General features: G+C 39.9%; 1 protein-coding gene across 1 annotated transcript; it reads left to right on the plus strand.

Moving 5' to 3' along the window:
- Nucleotides 1-18,885: 18,885 nt before the first annotated feature.
- TCEAL9 (transcription elongation factor A like 9) lies at nt 18,886-22,920 on the plus strand. Its single transcript, XM_060087191.1, has 3 exons — nt 18,886-19,010; nt 19,499-19,564; nt 19,945-22,920. Exon 3 carries the CDS (start codon nt 20,022-20,024, stop codon nt 20,331-20,333), a length of 312 nt encoding a protein of 103 aa, XP_059943174.1. The 5' UTR covers nt 18,886-19,010; nt 19,499-19,564; nt 19,945-20,021; the 3' UTR covers nt 20,334-22,920.
- Nucleotides 22,921-23,280: the final 360 nt, after the last annotated feature.

Consider the following 23,280-nt stretch of genomic DNA (forward strand, 5'->3'; position numbering starts at 1 on the left):
TATTTTACATTCCCACCAGCAATGCTCAAGTGTTCCAATTCTCCACATCCTTGCGAAGACTTGTTATTTTCCCTTTTTTTTATTATTATAGATATCCTAGTGGGTGTGAAGTGGTATCTCACTGTACTTTTACTTTGCATTTGCTGTGTTAAATGATGTTGAATACCTTTTCATGTACTTATTGGTCACTCGTTACTCTATCTTCTTTGGAGATTCAAGTCCTTTCACAATTCTTAATTTGCTTGTCTTCTTGTTGAGTTGTAGGAGTTCTTTTTACATTGAATTGTGGCCAGAGAAGATACTTTGTATTACCCTAATGTTTTCAAATGTATTGAGACTTGTTTTGTGGCCTAAATGATGTCCTATCCTCGAGTATGTTCCATGTGCACTTAAGAAGAATGTTTATTCTGCTGTTGTTATGTGTCATGTTCTATATGTTTGCTAGGTCTAGTTAGTTTATAGAGTTATAGAGTTGCTTAAGACCTCTAACTTTATTGGTCTTTTATCTAGACGTGATATCCATTACTGAAACTGGGGTGTTGAAGTCTCCAAGTATTAGTCTAGAACTGCCTATTTCTCCCTTCAATTCTGTCATGTTTGCTCCACATATTCTGGGCTTCTGTTGTTTCATACATATATGCCTATAATTTTTACATCTTATTGATGAATTTAACTTTTTATCAATATATAATGTACTTTGTCTCTTGTAACTTTTTTTATCTTAAAGTCTATTTTGTTTAATAATCCTATAGATATACAGCTATCTTTTGGTTATTATTTGCCTGAAATATGTTTTACTATCTTTTCAATCTATATATGTCTTTGAATCTAAAGTAAGTCTCTTGTAGACAGCATATAGTTAGATCATGGTTTTTATCCATCCTGCCAATCTCTTCTCTTTGATTAGAGAGTTTAATCCATTTACCTTTCAAGTAATTACTGATAAAGAAGGGCTTCTACCATTTCTTTCTGTATGTGTTATACCTTTTTTGGCCCTCTTTCCTGTATGTGGGTCTCATATGCCTGTTTCTTTGTACTGACAAGGACTCCCTTCTTTTTTTTAACATCTTTATTTGAGTATAATTGCTTTACAATGGTGTGTTAGTTTCTGCTGTACCACAAAGTGAATCAGCTATACGTATACATATATCCCCATATCCCTCCCTCTTGCATCTAATAGGGCTCCTTTGAGTTTTCTTGACTGGGCTGTCAAGAACAGTTTTAGCAAAGAATCCTGCTGAGCCCAGTTCTATCAAGAATCCTGCTAAGCCAGTTTAGCAAGAATCCTCCCAAACTTGAAATTCAATTAAGTTCCTCTTCCCCTCACTCTTGATATCTAATCAAGTTACTTTTGGTAATTTTTAATCTAGTGACTCCCTCTCCCTACCTTTTGATTATAAGTCCCCTGCTGTCATTGTTGTATTTATAACTGAGTTCAATCTCAAGGAAAACGTCTTCCTTTGATATTTAACTCTGTCCAGTGCAATTTTTCTTTGACAGCATATTTTGTAATTTTTGTTGAAATCTGTATAGTTTAATTTATTTTTGCATCTTTGGATACTGATTCACCTCACCCTTTTTCCTACTCCTTGTTTTGGTTGTTGTTTACTCATTTGTCTTGTGACTTGGCCCATTTTCCCTACTATGTGAACCTTCTGGTGTCACTCTTCAGATGTTGCAAACTTGGGGACATGCACAGGTATCCTAGGATTACAATTGGTTTTTACTAACACTCTTTTTGACTGTCTCTTTCTTTAATCTCAGTATTAAACTGTCTGCTTTATTCGGTATTACACTTGGCCTGTTAGGCTCCACTAATTATAGACTGAGTTCTCTGTTGTTTTCAACAAAGCCTTGGGGCATAATATGCTCAATAGTCTGATCAAATTAAATTCAGTCAGGAGTAGTTTTTGAGGCCAGTCTTTGATGTTTATTCTGACCGCCAGCAGATTCTTCTTTACTAACTCTTTCCCTGATTCTCTCTGGTGTACCAGCTGGCCTATGATTTAACTTGTTGTTCTTAATTAAGGGAAGCTATTGTTTTCTAGGGTACCTTTAAGCTTGATCTTCCCCAGACTATGTTTCACATTAAGCCAGTCCTTTTGGGGAGAACTTAGGAGCCCTCTGTTTTTAAGGACTGCTTCCTTCTCTGGGCAAAGACCCTGAGCTGCTACTCTAGGCAGGGCAGTAGGCTCTTCGGTTTTTTGGCTTGTTTCTCCTAGCTTGGAACCTCTGCTCTAAGAGCAAGCTGGAGTGAAGGCAATCAGGGCCACTATATTCTTGGTTTGCCACTGTTGGGTAGAGCCTTTGCCCTATGGGTAGTGACTGGTTAGAAGAAGGGAATCCATGACCCCTTGGCCATACTCACCAAGAACTTAGCCTTTCAACTCTGATTTGGAGGGACTGAGAAATGCTGGTGGCCTGCCCTCTCAGTGAAGATATCATAAGCCTCGATTGGGAGCTGAGGGGAAAGGGAATCCTGCCTTCCTGGCCATGCCTGTCCAGAGTAGAGTTTCCTTTAAGCTGAGCTAGGGATGGAAAGGAAGGAGGGAGCAGGTCCTGATTCAAATGCCAGAAATCCTTGATATTTTTACCAAGTTTTAGTAGATTTTTTGAAATAAATGTTTCTTCATTTGCTGTTTTCCCTTAGGACAATTTCTAGAGACATTAAATGTTTTTTATAGTTATTTCCTGCTCTGTTCATTTAGCTCTCAAGTGGGTCTTCATAGGTCCTCCTGCTGTCATCACCAAAGTGGATATATTGCATTATTTTCACTTGCAATTCAATTCATTTAATAGATATGGGACTGTTCAGATTTTCTATTTCTTCTTTTTTACCTTTTGGTAAGTTGTTTTTTAATAAATTCATGCACTTAATCTAAATTCTTAAATTTAATGGTATGAAATTGTTCATATTATCCTTTTATTCTCTTTTTTAAAATCTGTAGAATATGTACTGTTGTTCTTTTTTCCCTGACATTTACTTTGTGTCTTCTCTTTTTATCTTGATCAATTTTATTAGAGGGTTTTGATTCTATTAGTATGTACATAGACTAAAATTTTGTCTGTTACTTTCTTTTGTGTGTTTCATTTCTCTTTCATTAGTTTCTATTCTTATTTCTTGCCTTAAGAATTGTGCCTTAAGATTTTTGTTGGTGTTTTCTCCAAAATGTACTGACAAGCACATTTAGATCATCGATATTTTCCAGCCTTTCTTCTTTTCTAATATATGCATTTAAGGATATAGAATTTCTTACCAAGCACAGATAGCTGCATCCCACAGGTTTTCATATGCTCTGTTTTCATTATCACTCAATTAAAAATAATGCTAAATTTGATTTTCTGTTTTTACTCAAGAGAAATGTACTGATTAATTTCCAAACACTTTGATATTTTCTTGTTGTTATCTATTTGTTATTAATTCTTAGCTTTATTATACATCTGTCATCAGAGAACATATTCTGAACTATTCCAATACTTTGAAATTCATTGATACCTGGTTAATGGACCTAGTAGAAGGTCAATTTTAGCAAATGTCCCATTTGCCTTGAAAAAAATTTATATTCTGCAATCGTAGGTTGTATTGGTCTATGTGTGTAAATTAGGTCAAATTTGTTATTCTCATTGCTTAAATCTTCATTACTTCTACTGATATTATTTTCTGATTCTTCTATCAATTTTTTACTGAGATATATTTACATGTCCCACACTAACTTTAGATTTCTCTACTTCTCCTTTTATTTCTGATAGTTTTTGTATTGTATATTTTGAAGGAATGTTATTATAAGCGTACAGATTTAGAATTTTAGTACCTTCACATTATATTGACTATGTTACCATTATAAAATATATCTCTATCCCTAGTAATATTTCTTTCCTTAAGGCCTACCTTGTTGGATACTTTTTTACATGTATTATTATTTTTAAAAAATTCCTGTGAATGGAATTTCTGGGGATGTGTACTTAGTTCTTTTTTAAAAATTAATTAATTAATTAACTTTGGCTGTGTTGGGTCTTCGTTGCTGCATGTGGGCTTTCTCTAGTTGTGGTGAACAGGGGAAACTCTGTTGTGGTGTGCGGGCTTCTCATTGTGGTGGCTTCTCTTGTTGCGGAGCACGGACTCTAGGTGTGCGGGCTTCAGTAGTTGCAGCACGTGGGCTCAGTAGTTGCGACATGGGGGCCCTAGAGCATGCGGGCTTCAGTAGGTGCAGTGCGTGGGCTCAGTAGTTGTGGCTTGCGGGCTCTAGAGCACTGGCTCAGTAGTTGTGGCACACGGGCTTAGTTGCTCTGTGGCATGTAGGATCTTCCCAGACCAGGGATCAAACCTATGTCCCCTGCGTTGGCAGGTGGATTCTTCACCACTGCACCACCATACTATTAGTTACCTAGAAATTTACATTATTCCTTCTCACTATAATTATGCATTTTTCTACTTGTCCTGGTATTCTGATTTTTATTTTTTACTTTATGCCTTTAGGTGCATATAGATAAAGGATTAGGATACCATCTGGTGGATTGATCTTTTCTCTTTATTAAATGTCCCTCTTTATCTATACAAATGTCCATTGCCTTGAATTCTACCTTGTTTGATATTTAAAAAGTGGTACCAGCATTCTTACAGATACAATTTGCATAATGTACCTTTCAACATTCTCTTGGTTTCACCCTTTCTCTGTTCTTATATTCAACGTGAATCTTACATAACCATCTTGTAGTTTTATTTTACTGGAATACTGAGAGGCCGAGTGGAGATTTAGACCCAATTAGAAGTGACAAGTTCCAACACCTGAACTCTTAGAGCCTGAGCTGTGTTGCTTCCCTGAATATTGCAAGTCCTCTCTCTTCTTGGTCTCCATGCTCTCCTTGGCTGATCCCATTCACTTCTGCAGTTGTCACTACAATTCCACATGTCTAGCCCAAACTACTCTGTGGCCCTACAGACTTTTATCCAATTCTCTAGTGGAACTCTCCTCCTGAATGTCCCAAACTTACCTCAGTCTCAACAGGTCCAAAATTTGTTCCACCATTAATCAAGATTAACACTGTTTCTCTGTCCCAGGCTTCCAGCTCAGTGATGTTCAAGCTGCAATGCTGGCTCTGGTCACAAAGGTGACCCTTTACTTTTTAAGTTTCTTCAATAGACATCCAAGTTTTGCTAAAAGAGAAAAATAAATCTGTCATTATTTTTAAAAACAAGTTAGGAGATATTATCTACCCCACAGTACCTATTCAGTTTTGAAAATGTATATGAATCAAAGAGATTGACAAAGTCTACTTGGCACGTTCTTTCCCACAAAATATGCATTCGTACGACAAATGCCTATCTTCACCCATTGCTGACAGGTGACTTAATTTTCTCCTGGAAAGCTTTTCTCTGTGTCCTTGCTTCTACTTCTTCATAGTTTCTGCTCTCCCCTAATTTCATCTTCCTCACAAGTTGGACTTAACATGATTACCTCTCCAGTCAGAGACTCCCATTTTTTCTCCTTTTTGCTTCCCAACATCAACTGCCTGATTATCTCTACTATGCCCAGTTTTACTCAATGTGAGAGAAAATACAATTCCTCTTAGAAGAAACAGTGGGATTAGGATTTGCTGTTACTAAAAGATGTTTCAAAACAACAAAATGTTTAAATTATATTTAAGAAAATAGGTGGCTGTCTCCAGGTGTTCCTTAACTCCTTGGACTTAACATGATTACCTCTCAGGTCCTCAATATTAGGGACTCCATTTTTTTCCTTCTGCTTTTTTTCCTTTTTGGTTCCCAACATCGATGGCCTGATGATCTCTACTATGCCTAATTTTATTCAATGTGAGGGGAAAACCATCTCCCTTTAGAGGAAACAATAGGATTGGAATTTGCCACTACTAAGATATCTAAAAAACAGCCATTTTGAAATTATATTTAAGAAAATAGGTGGCTGTTCCAATCATTGCTTTAATGGATTAGGTATTTGTTTTATTGAAAGGCTGAGAGCACTGATTCTGGACCCAATAGTTTGGGCTATATCCTGGTTTTAAAACTTACTAGCTATACAACTACAGGTAATTTGCTTAATCTCTATGTGCCTCAGTTTCCTCCTACATAAAATGGGTACATTGATAGTATAGCCCTCACAGATTTCTTCTGAGGAATGGATTGATTAGTACCTGTAAATAGCTGAGAACACTATCTCTAATATGGTGCACGCTAAATGTATGTTATGAATATTGTTATTATTACCATTTTTCTGCATAGTCCAAATTAACATGATGACATATATATATTCAGAATTGTTTTAATGGCAATAAGATTATAACTGTACAGAAAATAAAATCTAAAAGCCAGACATTGAAGTAAATAACAGCAGAAAAATTACATTTTATCACACATCAATTCCCACATGTCTTCAATGGTGAATTCCTTTATGTCTTTTTCTATTTGTGTATGCACATTCCCATATATATTTATGCACCTTACTTTCTTGATTATTAGATTACAGCATGAGCAACATACACCATTGCTTCAGTAACACCTTTTTTAATAAAAAATAAAGCTATCACATAAAATTTACACATGTATTTTATGATATATTTCAATGTGAGAAATGTTGAAAGATTCTAAAAAATTGATCCTAACATAGCATAAGACAATTTAGGTCATGTGATATATGCATTGCTAGAATCTCTTACATTTTGATGTATTTCCTTGCAGTCTTTTCCTAGGCCTATTTTTGTGTCCCCCTGAAATTCATATGTTGAAACCTAATCCCCACTGTGATGGTAATTGGAGTTTGGACCTTTAAAAAGTGATTAAGTCTTGAGGATGGAGCCCTCATGAATGGGATTAGTGCCACTATAAATGATACCCCAGCAACCTCCCTTGCTTTTTCCACAGTATGAGGACACAGAAAGGAGATTGCAGTCTATGAATCAGGAAGCGGGCCCTTTCCAAAAACCAAATCTGCCAGTGCCTTGATCTTGGCCTTCCTACCCCCAGAACAGGGAAAAATAAACTTCTGTTATTTAAGCCATCCAATCCATGGCATTTTTGTTATCGCAGCCCAAATGAACTAAGGCAGTACTTAATATAAGTGTTTCCACTGTACCACCAGTGGTTCTCCAGTGTTAGTACACATCATAGTCTCTCAGGGAAGCAAGTTAATAATACACGTTCTGGGTCCCAGTTGGAAGTACGATTGATTCATGTAATCCAGAGAAGGGTGCCAAAGTCTACATTATTAGCAATAGAGAGTGTCACCAAGTCCAAGCTCTTACTGCTTGCCACAGACCAGGCCAATAAATTAAGAGACAAGGTGTTGGGGCAAGGAATATCGACTTTATTTGTAAGCCAAAAAGATGGCAGACTAGTGTCCCAAAGAACCGTCTTACCAGAGTTAGAATTCAGGCTTCCTTTATACAAAAAGAGGAGAGGGTGTGGCTGCTTGTTACAGACTCCTTGGTGCCCACCAGACCCCGGAAGGGACGTGAAAATTCTTTGTTCTTGCAGCTATCCAGGTAGATCTGGTCACGATGTTCCTGTAAACCTCCAACAAGACAAGTGTTATTCTCTGTTCTACAACTTTTATCTCTATATGGAAAGGTCAAGCCTGGGAGGCAGAGCCTTGAGAAAAGGGCTATTATGTATATTTCAGGCTACAGGCAACATTCCTTTACAAAGGTACAGAGCCAGCATAACTAAGAACAGGCAACAGAGCACAAAAGTTAGAGCTAAAGAAGTAGATCCAATATGGAGCCAGGTTTGTTCTTCTCTGTTACAATAGGAAATTCTAAATCAGGCAGTCTGTGTGACACACTATGAAAATCTTGCTAAATTTTATTCGTGTTTTAATTTAACGTGTCATCTGGCCTCTACTAGGCTCCCTAGGAAATGCATGTCTTTGCCCATAGAGAAATGAAATGAGTTACCTGCTGTTCTTTAGTCAAGAGTAGAACTAGGTAAAGGACTTGAGGATCCCCACAGAGTCAAAATGACCATATTAAACATTTATTCAACATTTACAATATGTCAAACATTGTAATAGACACTAGGAGTATAAGGTTGATAAAGAAACTGTACATGCTTTGAGAATGGCACAGTTCTGCAGTGGAGTAATTGCTAACACTTTTAGGAATTTTTTTTTATCTCACAAAATATTTTTTTTTTTGCGGTATGTGGGCCTCTCACTGTTGTGGCCTCTCCCGCTGCGGAGCACAGGCTCCGGACACACAGGCTCAATGGCCATGGCTCATGGGCCAAGCCGCTCCGCGGCATGTGGGATCTTCCCAGACCGGGGCATGAACCCATGTCCCCTCCATCGGCAGGCGGACTCTCAACCACTGCGCCACCAGGGAAGCCCTCACAAAATATTTTAAACTCTTTCATGTAGGGATAATATCAGATTTGGCTAATGTTACTCAGTTTTGATTAAAGAAAGTGAATACCTCTGTAATTTATACACTTCATGTGTGTCTGTTGCCCTAGTGAGTGGGTCTGCCGAGAATTTTTTGTATGAGAGACTGTAGAGTGTCCTGAGAGAGAGGTCACCTCTGGAAATAACATTGCAGGCAGAAAGAGTCAATGTTGTCACCATCTGGAGATTATTCTTGTAAATTTTTACTAGCAGAAAAGAAATATAGTCTTTATTATAATTAAGGTAATAAGTGGCTGACTCCAACTGTTCAAGTCATCATTTTGTTTTATTCATGTCTTGACCCAGCACTCTCCACCCAAATGGAATCATGTCTGAGTCCCTAGAGAACAGAGGACCTATAAGTAAAATAAGAAATTCCTGTTTTTACTAAGACCTTGGCTAAGATATTATTTCCTGAGGCACTTTTGTGTAGTACCCACCTTCATAAGTGTAACAGTGATCTCACAGAAATCAGGAAGGCTTTGTCACCTTGAGGACTCCAAAACCTCTGTCAGCAGAAGGAATAAGATGAAGGAGAAATGACAGTAGAGTGTAGAAGACATGGCAGTATCCAGAGGAGGGTGGCACCTACTTCTCAGTTGCCTAAAATTGTTCCCGGGCATAGGTTAGATATCCCTCAGTCCTCCCTAAATATCACTGTGGCCAGGGTTCTGAAAGGGCAGGGGAGTCAGGTAGGGTCCAAGACAACAAAGTTCACACATAGGGTACCTCATCTGATCTGCTCAGCAGCCCTGGGAGGTAAATAGTATTCTCTTTTCATGAATGTCAAGGGTGACCCTTTTAAAGAATGTCAGGGTGATAAATACTAGGGTTATATTGCTAAAAAAGAAATTCTAAAAAAAACCTTGAAATGCATGTTTTGTTCTTTTAACAAGTTTTTATTAAATGACACTTGTTTAAAAAGGTGATTGACACATGACTTTTATTACTTATTACATTTAGGGGTATAAGTAATAAATACAAATTTGGGGAAAATACAGTTATCAAAGAGAAAGAAATCAAATCATTCAAAATTAAGCCATCTAGGGGCTTCCCTGGTGGCGCAGTGGTTGAGAGTCCGCCTGCCGATGCAGGGGACACGGGTTCGTGCCCCGGTCCGGGAAGATCCCACATGCCATGGAGCGGCTGGGCCCGTGAGCCATGGCCGCTGAGCCTGCGCGTTCGGTGCCTGTGCTCCGCAACGGGAGAGGCCACAACAGTGAGAGGCCCGCATACCACACACACAAAAAAAATTATGCCATCTAAAGATAAACACCCACATTTTAGTATATATACTTTAAGACTCATTTTTAATATATGTAATACATAAATATATATGCTCTAAAATGAAGCAACGATAAATTTACACACTGCTTTCTAACTTTTTTTTCACTTTTGAAACAGACAATGAACATCTTTCTATTCAAATGAGTGAAACACCTCTGCTGACAAAGAAAAACTTGTGGATTTGGTCTGAATTCAATATTCAAATAGATGCTGACAATACTGAAAGTTTTGAAGCAATTGAATGAGTAAAATTACACCAAGAAAAGGCAAATAAACAGAAAACAAGGTTGAAAAGTATTAACCTCAGAGAAAACCTCAGTTTTCAAGGCATAAGGAAAAATTCCTCATGGTGGCAATGATGAGGGTGGTCCTACTAAGGCCAGATAAACTATACCTTAACTTCATTGCCCTGAGTTTAACTCTCTCATGTTTTCCGTGAAACTTTCGGTATCATCTGTATCTCCGTCTATGTCTATCATGTTAATGTTATTGACAAGCGTAAAATCCTGGGAAAGCAGAGCACAACCCCTTCCAATATTGCCTTCAGGCTTCTAGCTTTCATTCCCTCCCACAGGGCGAGCTTCCTCTCCATTCTCCACAGGGGCAGGATCTCCTCCTTCTTTTTCCTTTTCCTTTATTTCCTGGGGAACATTTTCCATGATGAGATTTTTTTCCCCCTGCTTATTCCACTTTGGACTCCATTACTCGTAGGAGACAAAAGGCAAGCGAAAGGACTGAATGCTTGACGGGAAGATCAGCACCGAGGACAGAGGCCCTACTATGCACCTTTCAAGATTCAGATTTCAGTGGTTTCTGAAATTCTATTTTTCCCACCTAAGAGGACGCGTGCGCCCTCCCGGGGGCGTCCAGACGGAGCTCCGTCTTCCCGCTCGCTTCTCTCTCCTTCCTCCTTTAAAACTCACCATTTTTTCCTGTACGTAGATGCTTCCCCAGGCGTATGCAGGCACAAAAAGGGAGAATCCGGAGGGGAGCTTCAGGCTGGGCTCTGTTCCCGCCCCCCACCACTGTCCGTCGCATAGACTGCGCCTTTCCTTGCTGTCTCCTCCGCCGCCGCGGCATTCTCGCCTGACCCGACGAACCTCAGACCTGCGGATGGTTGGGGTCGGGGAAGCGGGGGCTGCTGCAGCAAGAACTCAGTGCAGACCTGCAGCCGCCCAGCCCTTCCCGGACCCGCCCAACGTCTCCCAAAACTATATATCCCAACTTTGTCCCTCCTTTATCCGTAGCCACCCTCAGCCTTTGGTACTCCTCCTCTTTTAAATACCCACAATGGTGGACGAGGGGTGACTATTTAAAGTAAAACTTTCGCTCTCTGTGCCTCTTTGTTTCCTCCTCCGGTGATTGGTTTCCACACTCCTACTACCAAAATATTTGGCACCAAAATAGGTGTGGGACACTGGGAGCAGGGGCTGAGTGGAAAGCTTTCCAGCATATACCTGTGTCCATATTCATAAACTGCTTGCCCCCAGGACCACTCAAAATGGACTTTGGGTAAGGAAGGTGTGACCAGAAAACAGACTCTGACCCACTTGAGGATTCTGCCCTCAGTCCCTAGCCATCCTGGTGCCAGGGTTACCCCAAGCTTCTTCAGTCGGAACACAAACTTACAGCGTTCCTGGACTGGACCGTTGCTTTTCCCTGCATTCCTTGACCAGAAGTTTTTCCTCCTCTGCAACAGGAATCATTACTCAGAGGATACAAAAGACAGGAAGAAATGGATTTGGGCCCAGGTAGACTCTCATCAACTGACACTAAGGGAGTTCAGGTTCCTGATCCTGCCTCCCACCCAAGCAAGGCAGCAGGAACACTCAACCCCTCCTCCTCTTGTCACCCTGGATTTGGAATGTCTCTTTTTCCACCTTGGCATTTCAGGAGGTCAGATGTAGTGTAAGAGAGAGGCGGCATTTTCTCTTGGAGTTATTGTCCACTTAATCTTCTTGTGGGATTAGCCCTTTCCCCTGTTCTAACTGCTCCCCAGCCTGCTCCTTCCCAGAACCTCCTCTCCTGGTAGTCATTATTATTTTTCCCCTGAAGCCCTTACCTGCACCTAAATGGCCAGAAAGCTAGGTATCAGGAAAGGAGGCTGGGAGTGGAAAGTGGAACATTATCTTTCTTCTGTGTACTTTTATGTTCCAATTTTTTAATTTAAAGTGCTTTGTTTTTACATTTCAGAAGTACGATACTTACATGTTGCGGGGAGGAAGAGTATGGGTATTCATCCTAAGACTTCTCTTTTCGTTGGAGTGCTTTGTTATTTGGCTAACTTAACATATATCAAATAGAAAATATTTTCCATCGGGCTTCCCTGGTGGTGCAGCGGTTAAGAATCCGCCTGCCAAGGCAGGGGACACGGGTTCGAGCCCTGCTTCAGGAAGATCCCACATGCTGCAGAGCAACTAAGCCCGTGTGCCACAACTACTGAGCCTGCACTCTAGAGCCCGTGAGCCACAACGACTGAGCCCATGTGCCACAACTACTGAAGCCCGCGTGCCTAGAGCCCATGCTCCTCAACAAGAGAAGCCACTGCAATGAGAAGCCTGTGCAGCAATGAAGAGTAGTCCCCACTCACCACAACTAGAGAAAGCCTGCACACAGCAACGAAGACCCAATGCAGCCAAGAATAAATAAATAAAATAAATTTAAAAAAGAGCCCTCTTTAAAAGTCATGAGGGACACAAAATAATTTTTTTAAAAAAAGAAAATATTTTCCATCAGCTACAAAGGAAAGAGCAATTTTTAAAAACATGTTAATTGTTCACAATCTTTAAGACATACTCTTTGGGGAGAAAAGTAATTTACAATAAAATATAAGATTTTCTACTAAATAGGAAATCCTTCATAATTTGGTCATGGTTACATTTATCATTTACAGAATGCTTCTAGTGATACTTCTCAAATAGCTTTAAAAAAAACAGCCTAGGGCTTCCCTGGTGGCGCAGTGGTTGGGAGTCTGCCTGCCGATGCAGGGGACACGGGTTCGTGCCCCGGTCCGGGAAGATCCCACATGCCGCGGAGTGGCTGGGCCCGTGAGCCATGGCCGCTGAGCCTGCGCGTCCGGAGCCTGTGCTCCGCAACGGGAGAGGCCACAGCAGTGAGAGGCCCGTGTACCGCAAAAAAAAAAAAAAAAAAAAAAAAAAAAAGCCTAATTATTTTGAAAATTTTAAACATAAATTTTTCTAAAACAAATCAACATTTTACATGTTCAGAAATTAATCCCTATAGAGTCTTAGTGTCTTATTTTTGTCATTTTAGAAAAATAATCTATCTCTTCCACTTTGAGGAGTTTTTAATCTTCATAAATACTAATTAGTTCAGTTATGTTCTGTTAGAGGGATGCAGCCTGCTAGGCCTCTCACCTCTGGCCTCTTTACCTCCAGGAAACCCAGGAGGAGTCTAGCCCTGCAGCAGGGTTGCTGCCTGCCAGTCCATCCCCATCCTGATGGCCCCTCAGCCAGGCTTAGGCCAGTGTCCAAGGAATTCTCACCAGCTGACCATATTAATTAACCTGGCCCAGGTGTTCTCAACTAGGGAAGCCTGTGGACCACCTGAGATTCTATGCAAATTTGTCCAAGTTTGGGGTTAGTGGGGTACATGCACTTTTGTTGGAAGAGGGTTTGTACCTTAGGAACCCGAGAAAACCTGATACATGAGCAGGGCAACATTATGGGGAAGCTGAAGCTATGAAGCAGAGACAAGACAAAGGAGAAGTAGGGGATGTGAGAGGAAGGGAGAAGAGACTGGGTCCACAGCTGAACCAAGTTAATGGCAGAACACTAAAAATGCTCAGGCCCTAACTTCTAGAGGTCCATTTGAAACTGGCTGTCAATTGTCAGATTTCTTCAAGATCGTAGTCTTCTTTACTATCTCATAAATTCTCACGATGGATCTGCCTCAGCTGAGCTGGCCTAAGTCTCTATTCCTTACAACCAATGAGACTAACTGAAATGATAGTTATCTATCTGTAATAAAAAGTTCCTAAAAAATCAACAAGACAACAGTAGTTATCACTGCCTGAAAACTGGTGAAAAGACATCAGTAGGTTATTGACCAAAGAAGACATCTATGTGGAAAATAAGTGTAATAAGTTATTTAGTTTCAGTATTTAGAAATATAATTGATATCCTATCTACAGGTCTACTGTACTCTTTTTTGTAGACTGTAGGATTTTCTAAATTGGCAATCATGTCATCTATGAATAAAGAAAGTTTTACTTCTTAAAAAATATATATACAAATTAAAACTTCAAGGTATTCTTATTCCCTTGTCAAATTGAGGAATTAAAAAAAACACCATCCATTTTATATGAGAACATCCACATGGGCTGTAAGTACACGTGTAAATTTGTTGAATTATCTTGCTGGCCCTTCAGGCAATACACATAAAAAAATCATAAGATTTTTCAGACTTTTAGACCTAGCAATTTCACTTTTAGAAATATTTCCTTAGGGAATAATGTATGTTTGAGAGTCATGAAATAAATGAAATTGAGTGTAGATTTTGAGGGTTTTCTTTCCTTCTGTGTGTGTTTTTAAATATAACTGGAATAATTTTATACACATTGTTTTATAACCTGCTTTTAAATAGTATTTATTGCCTTTATTTGCAAAAGTAAAACATTTTCACTGAAAAAAAGTCAAGGAACTATACATAAAAGCTATTTGTCGAGCAGAGCCAGAAATATAATCTTTTCTTGCTCTATTCATATATATTTTTAAAAGCATTGAATTGGTAACTAAGACTATTTTATAGTCTGCTTAAAATATTATATTAGTGCCAACAATATTACTTTTAGCAAAAAAAATTTCCTAAAGAAATTATTTCTCACAGGGTAAAATTTGGAAAGAGATACCTCCTGTCCAATGTATGACTAGTATTATAGCTTGACTATCTCAAACTTGAAATGGAGGGAGGCATAGTCAGAGCATGGGGAGTAGAGCCTTGTTTTAATGGATAGTAGTCACTAATAGGGCAAGGGAAGCAAATGTGAGGCATCCAACCATTGCAAGGACCCCACACCTCAAACAGGTAGTGGAGCCCTTGAATCAAATTCTGCTCCGCTACAGAGAAGTATATATGCAAAATGTGTGTCATAAGATAAGGTCATACTGTTTGCAGACTATGCTTTATTATAGAATTTACACATACCCACTGAGAAAATGTAGAAGACTCTACAAAGAAGTATATAAAATAATATATAAATCACCTATATGCCCACCAATCACCCAGTCATACCCACTTCTAATGTTTTGGTGTATACATATAAATATCTACCCACATATATTATTTTTAATGGGACCTCCTGCAGGTTACCATTTATAATCTGCTTTTTTCACCTACCAATATATTATAAAACACTTTCATTTCTATATATATATATGACTATCTTATATTTGTCAGATATTTTATTTCTTCTGCATGTTTTCAAAGTTTTATCTCAATCATTTTTGAATGTTATTAATTAATGCATGCCTATTAAAGATAAATTTTAAATATAGAAATGCAACACTTAGAAAGGAAAAGTTCCTTTTATATTGACTACTTTTCAAATATATCCTATCAGAATAGTTCAGTATATATTCATTCAAATTTCTAATATGATAGAGAGACACAGTAAGACTCCACAGTAAGTTGACACTGGATATAACATGATTGGCGATGGGCATGGGGAAAGGGGAAAACGTCAGGATGATGTTTAAGCTTGAGTGCTGAGTAAACAACTGTTATGAGGTGCCATCAAAACACAGCGAGCCTCTAATGGACTTGGGTTGTGTAGCGAGCTAACCAAATAGGCTCACATTAGTAATTTCATTCATCTCTCAATAATATAACCCAGAATTTTACAGGAATGAATTTTGTGGACTTTACTAATCATGCTATGGTAGAATTTCTTTATTTACTTATATTTTAAATACACAAAAATAAATATATGTATGCTGTGACAAACATGTACTACCACATATATTTACCTTCAATTTTTCTTCTTTCTTAACAATATATGTTGGGCATTTTTTCATGTGAGTAAATATAATTCCACATTATTATTTTTCATCACTGCATAGTATTGCATTAGTGAATTATCAAACTTTTCTTAAACCAATCCCCTTTTAGGAATATTTATTTTTTTCCTTTAAAAATATCTATTACCACAACTACTACATTGACCATATTTGGCATGGGAGTATTTCAGCATGATAAAACACTAGAAGAGAAAGTGATGTGTCCAAAAGCACATATATTTTAAGGTTTAGTATTGCCAAAATGACCTCCAGAAATGCACTATTTTATTCTATCTTTTAATATTTTTGCATCTTGCTTGTACTTTTACTTTTTAAATTGAGGTATAAATGACAGATAACACTATATTAGTTTCAGGTGTACAACACAGTGATTCAATATTTGTATATATTGCGAAATGATCACCACAATAAGTTTAGTTCATATTCTTATATTATTTTATATTCTCAAAAGTGCATGTGAATGTTTGTTTTTCCATACCCTCACCAACTCTGAATATGATCAATATTTTTCATTTTTTCTAATTGCATAGGTGGAAAATTAACTCATGTTCTCAATAGATCTCATTTTAATTCTTAGAATTCTATGATATGGTTGTTACACAATTAATTTAACCTGTTCCCCACTGTAAGCCATTTAATTTGCTTCTTAATTGCACCATTTATAAAGAATTTTGTCGAATATCCTAATAGTCATTCTCCATTTCTAAATGGTACATACTGTTGGTGCAGTTTGAATTGTTTTAACAGAATTATGAAGTTTGCCTTCTTTAACTTGTAGCAAAATCATCTGGGAGAATCGTTGGTTTATGAGAATGCATACACACGAGTGAATGTGCAGGTGCATATGTACATGCTTGGGCACATGTCCGTTATTTCCTAGAACAATTCTCTTTCCTTCATTGCTGCCTTTCACCTGTGGCTTCTCTTTGCATATTCAGGTCCAACTCAAAGGATTGATGCCAGGAATTCAGGTCTACAAACTAACCATGTTGTTGTAAATCATTGTGACTATTGTTAAATATTTCCTCAGAGTGAAAACCTAAGAATGGATTTACAGGCTCAAAGGGAATGCATATTTAAGTACTTAGCAACTGCCTAAGAACTATCCATAAAGGTTGACCAATTCAGATTCTGTAACCTGGAAATAAGTGAGAAAGTCCTTGGGGGTAGTGCAGAGCTTTTCAAAAAGTGCTTGCACTGAACCTGCTTTCGGACAATAGCCACCATCAAGAGACATAAAACCCTTAAGGAGGAACGAGTGGACTTGACCCAGCAAGGCAGCATGAGACAGGCCAGGGTAATGGTAAGGCCACAGGGCCTAGGTTCAGTCAGACTGGTCTCCTCTTTCCTTCCCCCCTCCATCTAGGTCTTATCCTCCCTGTGAGGCCCAGGTCAAGGTCTTTTACCTCCATGAGGCTTCTTCTGGCTATTTTGGGCTAACTGGCCTTTGCCTTCTCTGAGCTCCTATTGGCCTGGCAGTACACCCTTTCCTTTAGCCCTTTCTCCAAATGGCCTCATATGAAGGGGGTTCTGCCTTTCCAGCTGTATCATCTACTCCAACCCCAGCATGAACCCACAGGGGATGTGGGTCACTCTCAAGAGGATAGATCTGGAGAAGAGGCATGAGCAAGTCTTGCATTTAGGCTCCAGGTGCTTTGGGCAGGATATTCTAGGGTCCTAGGTATCTAGAATGTGGTTTAGAAGGATAGAAGTGAAGTTTCCAAGTCAGCACATCTTGCCCCGTTGACTCTTCACTACCTGGGAAAGAGGGCATCCAGAGGACCAAACCAATTACTTCTTGGCAAATACCACCACCAAGACTCTGGAGTCAGACATTATTTTTTCTCATTTTGAATCCTTTTCCCAAACGAAATCCTAATATAATTATAATAATAGTTTGTACTTGGGCCTCCCTGGTGGCGCAGTGGTTGAGAGTCTGCCTGCCGATGCAGGGGATACGGGTTCGTGCCCCGGTCTGGGAGGATCCCACATGCCGCGGAGCGGCTGGGCCCGTGAGCCATGGCCGCTGGGCCTGCGCGTCCGGAGCCTGTGCTCCGCAACGGGAGAGGCCACAACAGTGAGAGGCCCGCATACCGCAAAAAGAAAAAAAAAAAAAATAGTTTGTACTTTTAAAGCACTTACCATATGCCAGGCACTATTCTCAGGACTGTACACATACTACCTCACTTAATTAAAGTAATTCTTTGTCTTTTCCGACTATAAAAGATAAAAATTTGTTAAAAAGAAAACCACAGGCTCCAAACCACATCTCCTGTGCTAAAGCCTATGATACCAAACCTAGATTTAATAGTTGACCTAATTGCAGTTTCAACCTCTCCCAGAAATGTAATCTTAAATCAACCAGTCTGGAATTTTGTGGTCAAGCAACAGTAAGGCAATCTGTGGCATAAGCTCCTCCATCTCCCAGAGAAAGAAGAAGCAATCTGCATGATAAAACCCTTGCTGCTCCCTTCCTCTCCCCTCGCCCCCAAAAAAGTTGTCCTGGCCTAAAAATAATCCTTTCTTTTATTTTGCTAATAGCTCCCTTGCCCCACTCTCCTGCCTTTAAAAACCTTCCATTTTGTACAACCCGTGGGAGCGCCCTTCTAGCTGCTAGATGGGTTGCTACCCTGTTCATGAATTGCTGTATAAAGCCAATTAGCTCTTCACATTTACTCAGCTGAATTTTGTTTTTTTCAGTTACTTTTAAAAAAATATAGAAAAGTATTAAGAATAAAGTAAAAAACTACATTAAAAAATCTTACTCCTGTCCCAGGCTTCCCCCACCATCCTTTTTTTTTTTTTTAAACAACCTGCTGCCAAACCAACCCTGCTCCACAACAGCCAAGGACTAGATTGCAGATGAAATGGAGGCTGGGGGAGGGGCGATGGATGTAGGTTGGAGTTCTTAATCCTGGGAGCAGAAGGCAGGAAAAGACAATTCTTGAAAAAAGTAGAAAAGTTTAGTAGCTCCAGAAAAAGATGCAGCCCCTCCCTAGTAATCAGAGAAAGGAAAATAACATGTTCCCCCTCTGGGATGGAAAGGGCCAAATGTATAAGGGGGGAGGGGGCAGAGGGCCGGCCCACTTCTGCCGCGCTTTTGGTGGGAGTGGAAATTGGGGACCCGAGCTCACTGGTGACGTAGATATCACGTGACCAGGAGTCGACGTGTGCAGAAGTCCTGTTAGTCTGGTCCTTGTTCCCTTCTGGGTACCAGCTTGCTTTAGCAGCGCAGCCGGTGAGGCCCGAGGCTAGGAGAAGGAGAAGGAGTCAGCTTGCCGGAATTTTGCAGGTTGGTGGCAAAATAGGTGCTGTCTGGGAATTTCTAGGGTGGGGGTGGCCTAGAGCAGAGACTTGAGGGAGCCCTGGTCAATTCCATCTCTCCACCTCCCACCTCCAGGTCTGCAGGAAATGGTGACCCTTGGGAAAGGGACTAGGGGTCCCGGGAGAAGGACAGGGAGACCTGTGAGAGTTTAAAAATAATCATCCTCTGCCACCTCAGACCGCTTTCCCAACACTTACCCACCCCCCAACCGCCCCCGTCAGTCTTAAAGATAGTTTGGAAATAATCTGCTTTTCCTACTCCCTGTCTGATGGAAAATTCGACTTAACTTGCACTATGGAGAGGGGGACAAATGCGGGAATAAGAAGGTGGGAAAGTTTCCATAACCGAGAACCTTAATGAGAAAAGTGCGTGGTGCTTGTCGGCCTACTGAGCGCTCGCCCCACCCCCACCCCCACCCTCACGCCCTCCGCCTCCCGTTTCCCGTTTGTCTGCAGGTCTGTTTTTCATAGCAGTACGCAGGGCTAGAAAAGGCGAGGAAGAAACTGACCGGATCAGTACGGGTAGGTGAAGGAAATATAAAGACCCCTGGGGTGGAGGTGGGCAAGGGAGGGACTGAGGTTGTCGGCCCCTGTTCTTTCCCCGCACCCCCCTTCTCCCAGCCTACTCTGTTCTAGGAGGATCTTGCGTTATGCCTTGTGACGGGAGAAATGGTTGAGGAGAGCCTTGGAAAAGGCTGGAGGGAGGGACGAGGGAGGTGAGAAGGTGGAAAGTGGGGGTAGGAGCAGCAAGCTCGGGGAAACCCAGATGGCAGACTGAGTCTCCCAAGTGGAAAATATTTGGTGATAGCTCTTAATCACAAAAAGCAAATACGGAGACTTGTGTCCAGAGCACTGGTCCGTTCACCAAGCTTTTGACTTAATGTCTCCTTCTTGCTTTCTAGAAGTAGTTGTTTTCCAAGAAGAATAAGCAGAAAAAAAGAAAGGAAGAGGGAACAGGAGGAAGAGAGACAGATACAAGATGAAACCCTGTCAAAAGATTGAAGGAAAACCAGAAAATGAGAGTGAACCAAAACTTGAGGAAGAGCCAAAGCCTGAGGAAAAGCCAGAGGAGGAGGAAGAGCCAGAGGAGGAAAAAACAGAAGGAACTTTTAGAGAAAGGCTGATTCAGTCTCTCCAGGAATTTAAAGAAGATATACACAACAGGCATTTAAGCAAGGAAGATATGTTTAGAGAAGTGAATGAATTAGACGAGATAAGGAGAGTAAGAAACAAACTTATAGTGATGCGTTGGAAGGTTAATCGAAACCATCCTTACCCCTATTTAATGTAGTTTACCTTGATTTTTATTTTTTCTGATGTTAACATTACTTTCTTTTGATTTGCGTTTTCCCAATACACCTTTGTCCATCTTTCTACTTTTAACTTGTTGCTATTAGTGTTTTTAGATGCATCTCATTGTTTATTTTACTTCAAACCAATCTACAAGTCTTTGCCTTTTAATAAGAGAACTTTACTCATTTGTACAAAAAGAGGTTCCTGGCAGGATATAAAATGAAAAAAAAAGTCACTAAGTAATATGTGAATATCATATTTTTGAAAGGGAAGAGTACATTTATATATTACATATATGCACAGAAGAACACGTGAAGGATGAAAGGCAAAAAGTACAGTCAGTGGTAGGATTATGAGGGATTTTTTTATTCAGCTTATTTGTATTTTTCCTTATTCCTAGAATGTACACACATTATTGTTAAAAATAATAAAAATTTTATTAAAAAAAGGAGTAAACAACAGTACTGAGTATATTTCTAAAGGCATTGGGACACAATATTTAATGGCAGAATTTTAGAAGCAAATGTGAACTCCAAATTACCACCAGACCACTTAGCTAGGAGAATAAATTTTACATCTTTTCTCATCTGAAAAATAGAGATGATAAAGAACTTTCAGGGATCTTATGAGGACCAGACAAGGTAGTGACTGTGAACTATATTTGACAAGCTTTTGTTCCCATCTGCTCATGCAGGATCCCAACTCCTAAGAGATTTATTTCAGGTATTTTGGAGGGAGAAAGTAGTTCTCACCTGTGTTTAAGAACAAATCCAGACAACTGTTAGGTGGGCACTACCTTTGTGTTTCTCTCCTGCTGTGCCTGCCCAGCCTTCCATCCTCCTCCCCTTGATACTACCATGTGTATTAGGTATTTCTGCCCCTTCATTCAGGTTCTGTACTTCTCAGGCCCGTAACACTGCTGATGTGTTAGAAATCTCAAATAGTGAAGCCCAACATATTTCTTTGGAACCCCCAATGGACTGACTCTCCAGTCTGACCTCTACAGAAGTGGGGGAAACGCCCATCTCTTAAATTTAGATAGACATTTATGCAGGGCCACTTGGGCTGTGATATCTTATTGATACTTGGCAACTTTGGGATTTTAATCACAGACTCCCTCTTCCCCATAAGACTCGGACACAATGGGTCTCTTTGGGGGTGGGACCAGAAGATAAGTCTGAGTAACAGACATTATGCTTTAGTCAGAGTTGCTTATGAGCCTAAAGATTGGTTTTATCTTCCTGACTCTTATTTCCTTAGGGTGAGCAATCTCTCCCAAAAGAGTGGTGGCAGGCCCTCCTCACCAGCTCAAAAGATACCCTTAGACCTGTGTAAATGTTTAAAGGGAGGTTCAAGTAAGATTTCGGGATATTCCCATGCTTACTTGGAAATGTATGAAGTGCTGTGTAAGACTTACTGTGTATGTATATCTGCATCCAAATCTTCATAACTATATATGTATCTATATATGTATATGTGGCTCACAGTTGTGCCAGTTGTATATTATTTTTCCTCTGTGATGCTCTTTTTGGGGCAATTAATCTCTCCAGATTATTCTTCAAGGTTCCAACAGTCTGATGGTTGCTGGTTGGTCTGGATTCTGGCTGGAGTGAGATGAGGGTCCAAAGACTTACTGTGCCACTTTTATAGGATGGTATGAATCCAACCCCCTGGCACTCTGAGGGGTGGAGCTGGGGCAGGATGTGGAAGGGCTCCCCCAAGGCACACCCCTCTCCAGGGTTGTCTGACTTTGGTTTCTGTGTTCCAGCCTGCAGCAGGCATCAGACTCTTCTAGGCTGAAGGCCAGGCTGTCCTGGACATACATACCTGGAGAACAATGACTGTCCCCATTGCAGGTCAGAGCACTGGACTTCCTTTACCCCTTTTTTCCTTCACAAGGGGGCTTGATGGGAACTTTTAAAGGAAAGAATATAACTTTTAAAGAAAATACTTCAACAGTCACTAACTAAAAACATTAGTTGTGATAGTTTTTGTCCCAGCCATGACTACCCTGGATGCAATCAGATAACTTGGGATTAAAGTAGAAGGGCCTGGTGGTAGGTGGAGATGATTTCAGATAATACACAAATATTTTAAGTTGTAATATTCATGTATTGATATTTATTTGAATGTGTATTAATGAATACTCTCTTTAAGGCAAATGATGATAGTTTAGATTTAGGGTGGTGTTATAAAGTTTCCTTTTCAAAAATGTACTCAAATTTCCTTTTCAAAAATATTCAAATTAAATGAGTTTGTTTGAAGACAAACATGAAGTAGAACACAATGTTAACAGCAAAAGTGGTATATAGATATGGCAAAAATCATCCTAGTGGGCAACATTGCCCTAGCATAATTGATTTAGGGAATAATATCTGGAAACACCTGTCAAGAAGTGTGCAGTCTGAGATTTTACCCTACTTACAAATTAACAAGTTAACATTAACCTGCTACTGTTTAACCTGCTTTTGCTATAACAGAAGACACTAGAATCCTGATCAGAGACTAAGGACATTATTACTCATGGTAAAAGCAGTAGCAACGGCTTCATATTGGTTTATATCAGTTCCCCATTATCCTCAAGTCCCTTGGATGCCTACACATGCAGTGCACTGTGTTTTAGGAAAGATACCTGAGTTTGGAGAATTCACTGCTTTCACAGTAAGCAAAAGCAAGCCTGCTCTGTGTCCAGGGAAAGACGTTACCTCATCCCTCAAAGTTGCTTGCTGCAAACACAACTCTGAGAAATGGACTGCCTGCATAAAGAGTGGTCAGGGCCTTACATTCTTGGTATACCCAATAAGAACGTGCAGGGATGCTCAGGACCCAAGGTGGATTGCCTCTCCCAGTAACACTTTTCTCTGTGCAGTAAATCTTAATGAGAATGGTAAGCCTTTCCTAACATCACAAATTTTGGTTTATAATTCCAAGTTAAGGCAAATAAT

The sequence above is a fragment of the Mesoplodon densirostris genome, chromosome X (genome assembly GCF_025265405.1).
Source record: "Mesoplodon densirostris isolate mMesDen1 chromosome X, mMesDen1 primary haplotype, whole genome shotgun sequence".
Taxonomy (NCBI): domain Eukaryota; kingdom Metazoa; phylum Chordata; class Mammalia; order Artiodactyla; family Ziphiidae; genus Mesoplodon; species Mesoplodon densirostris.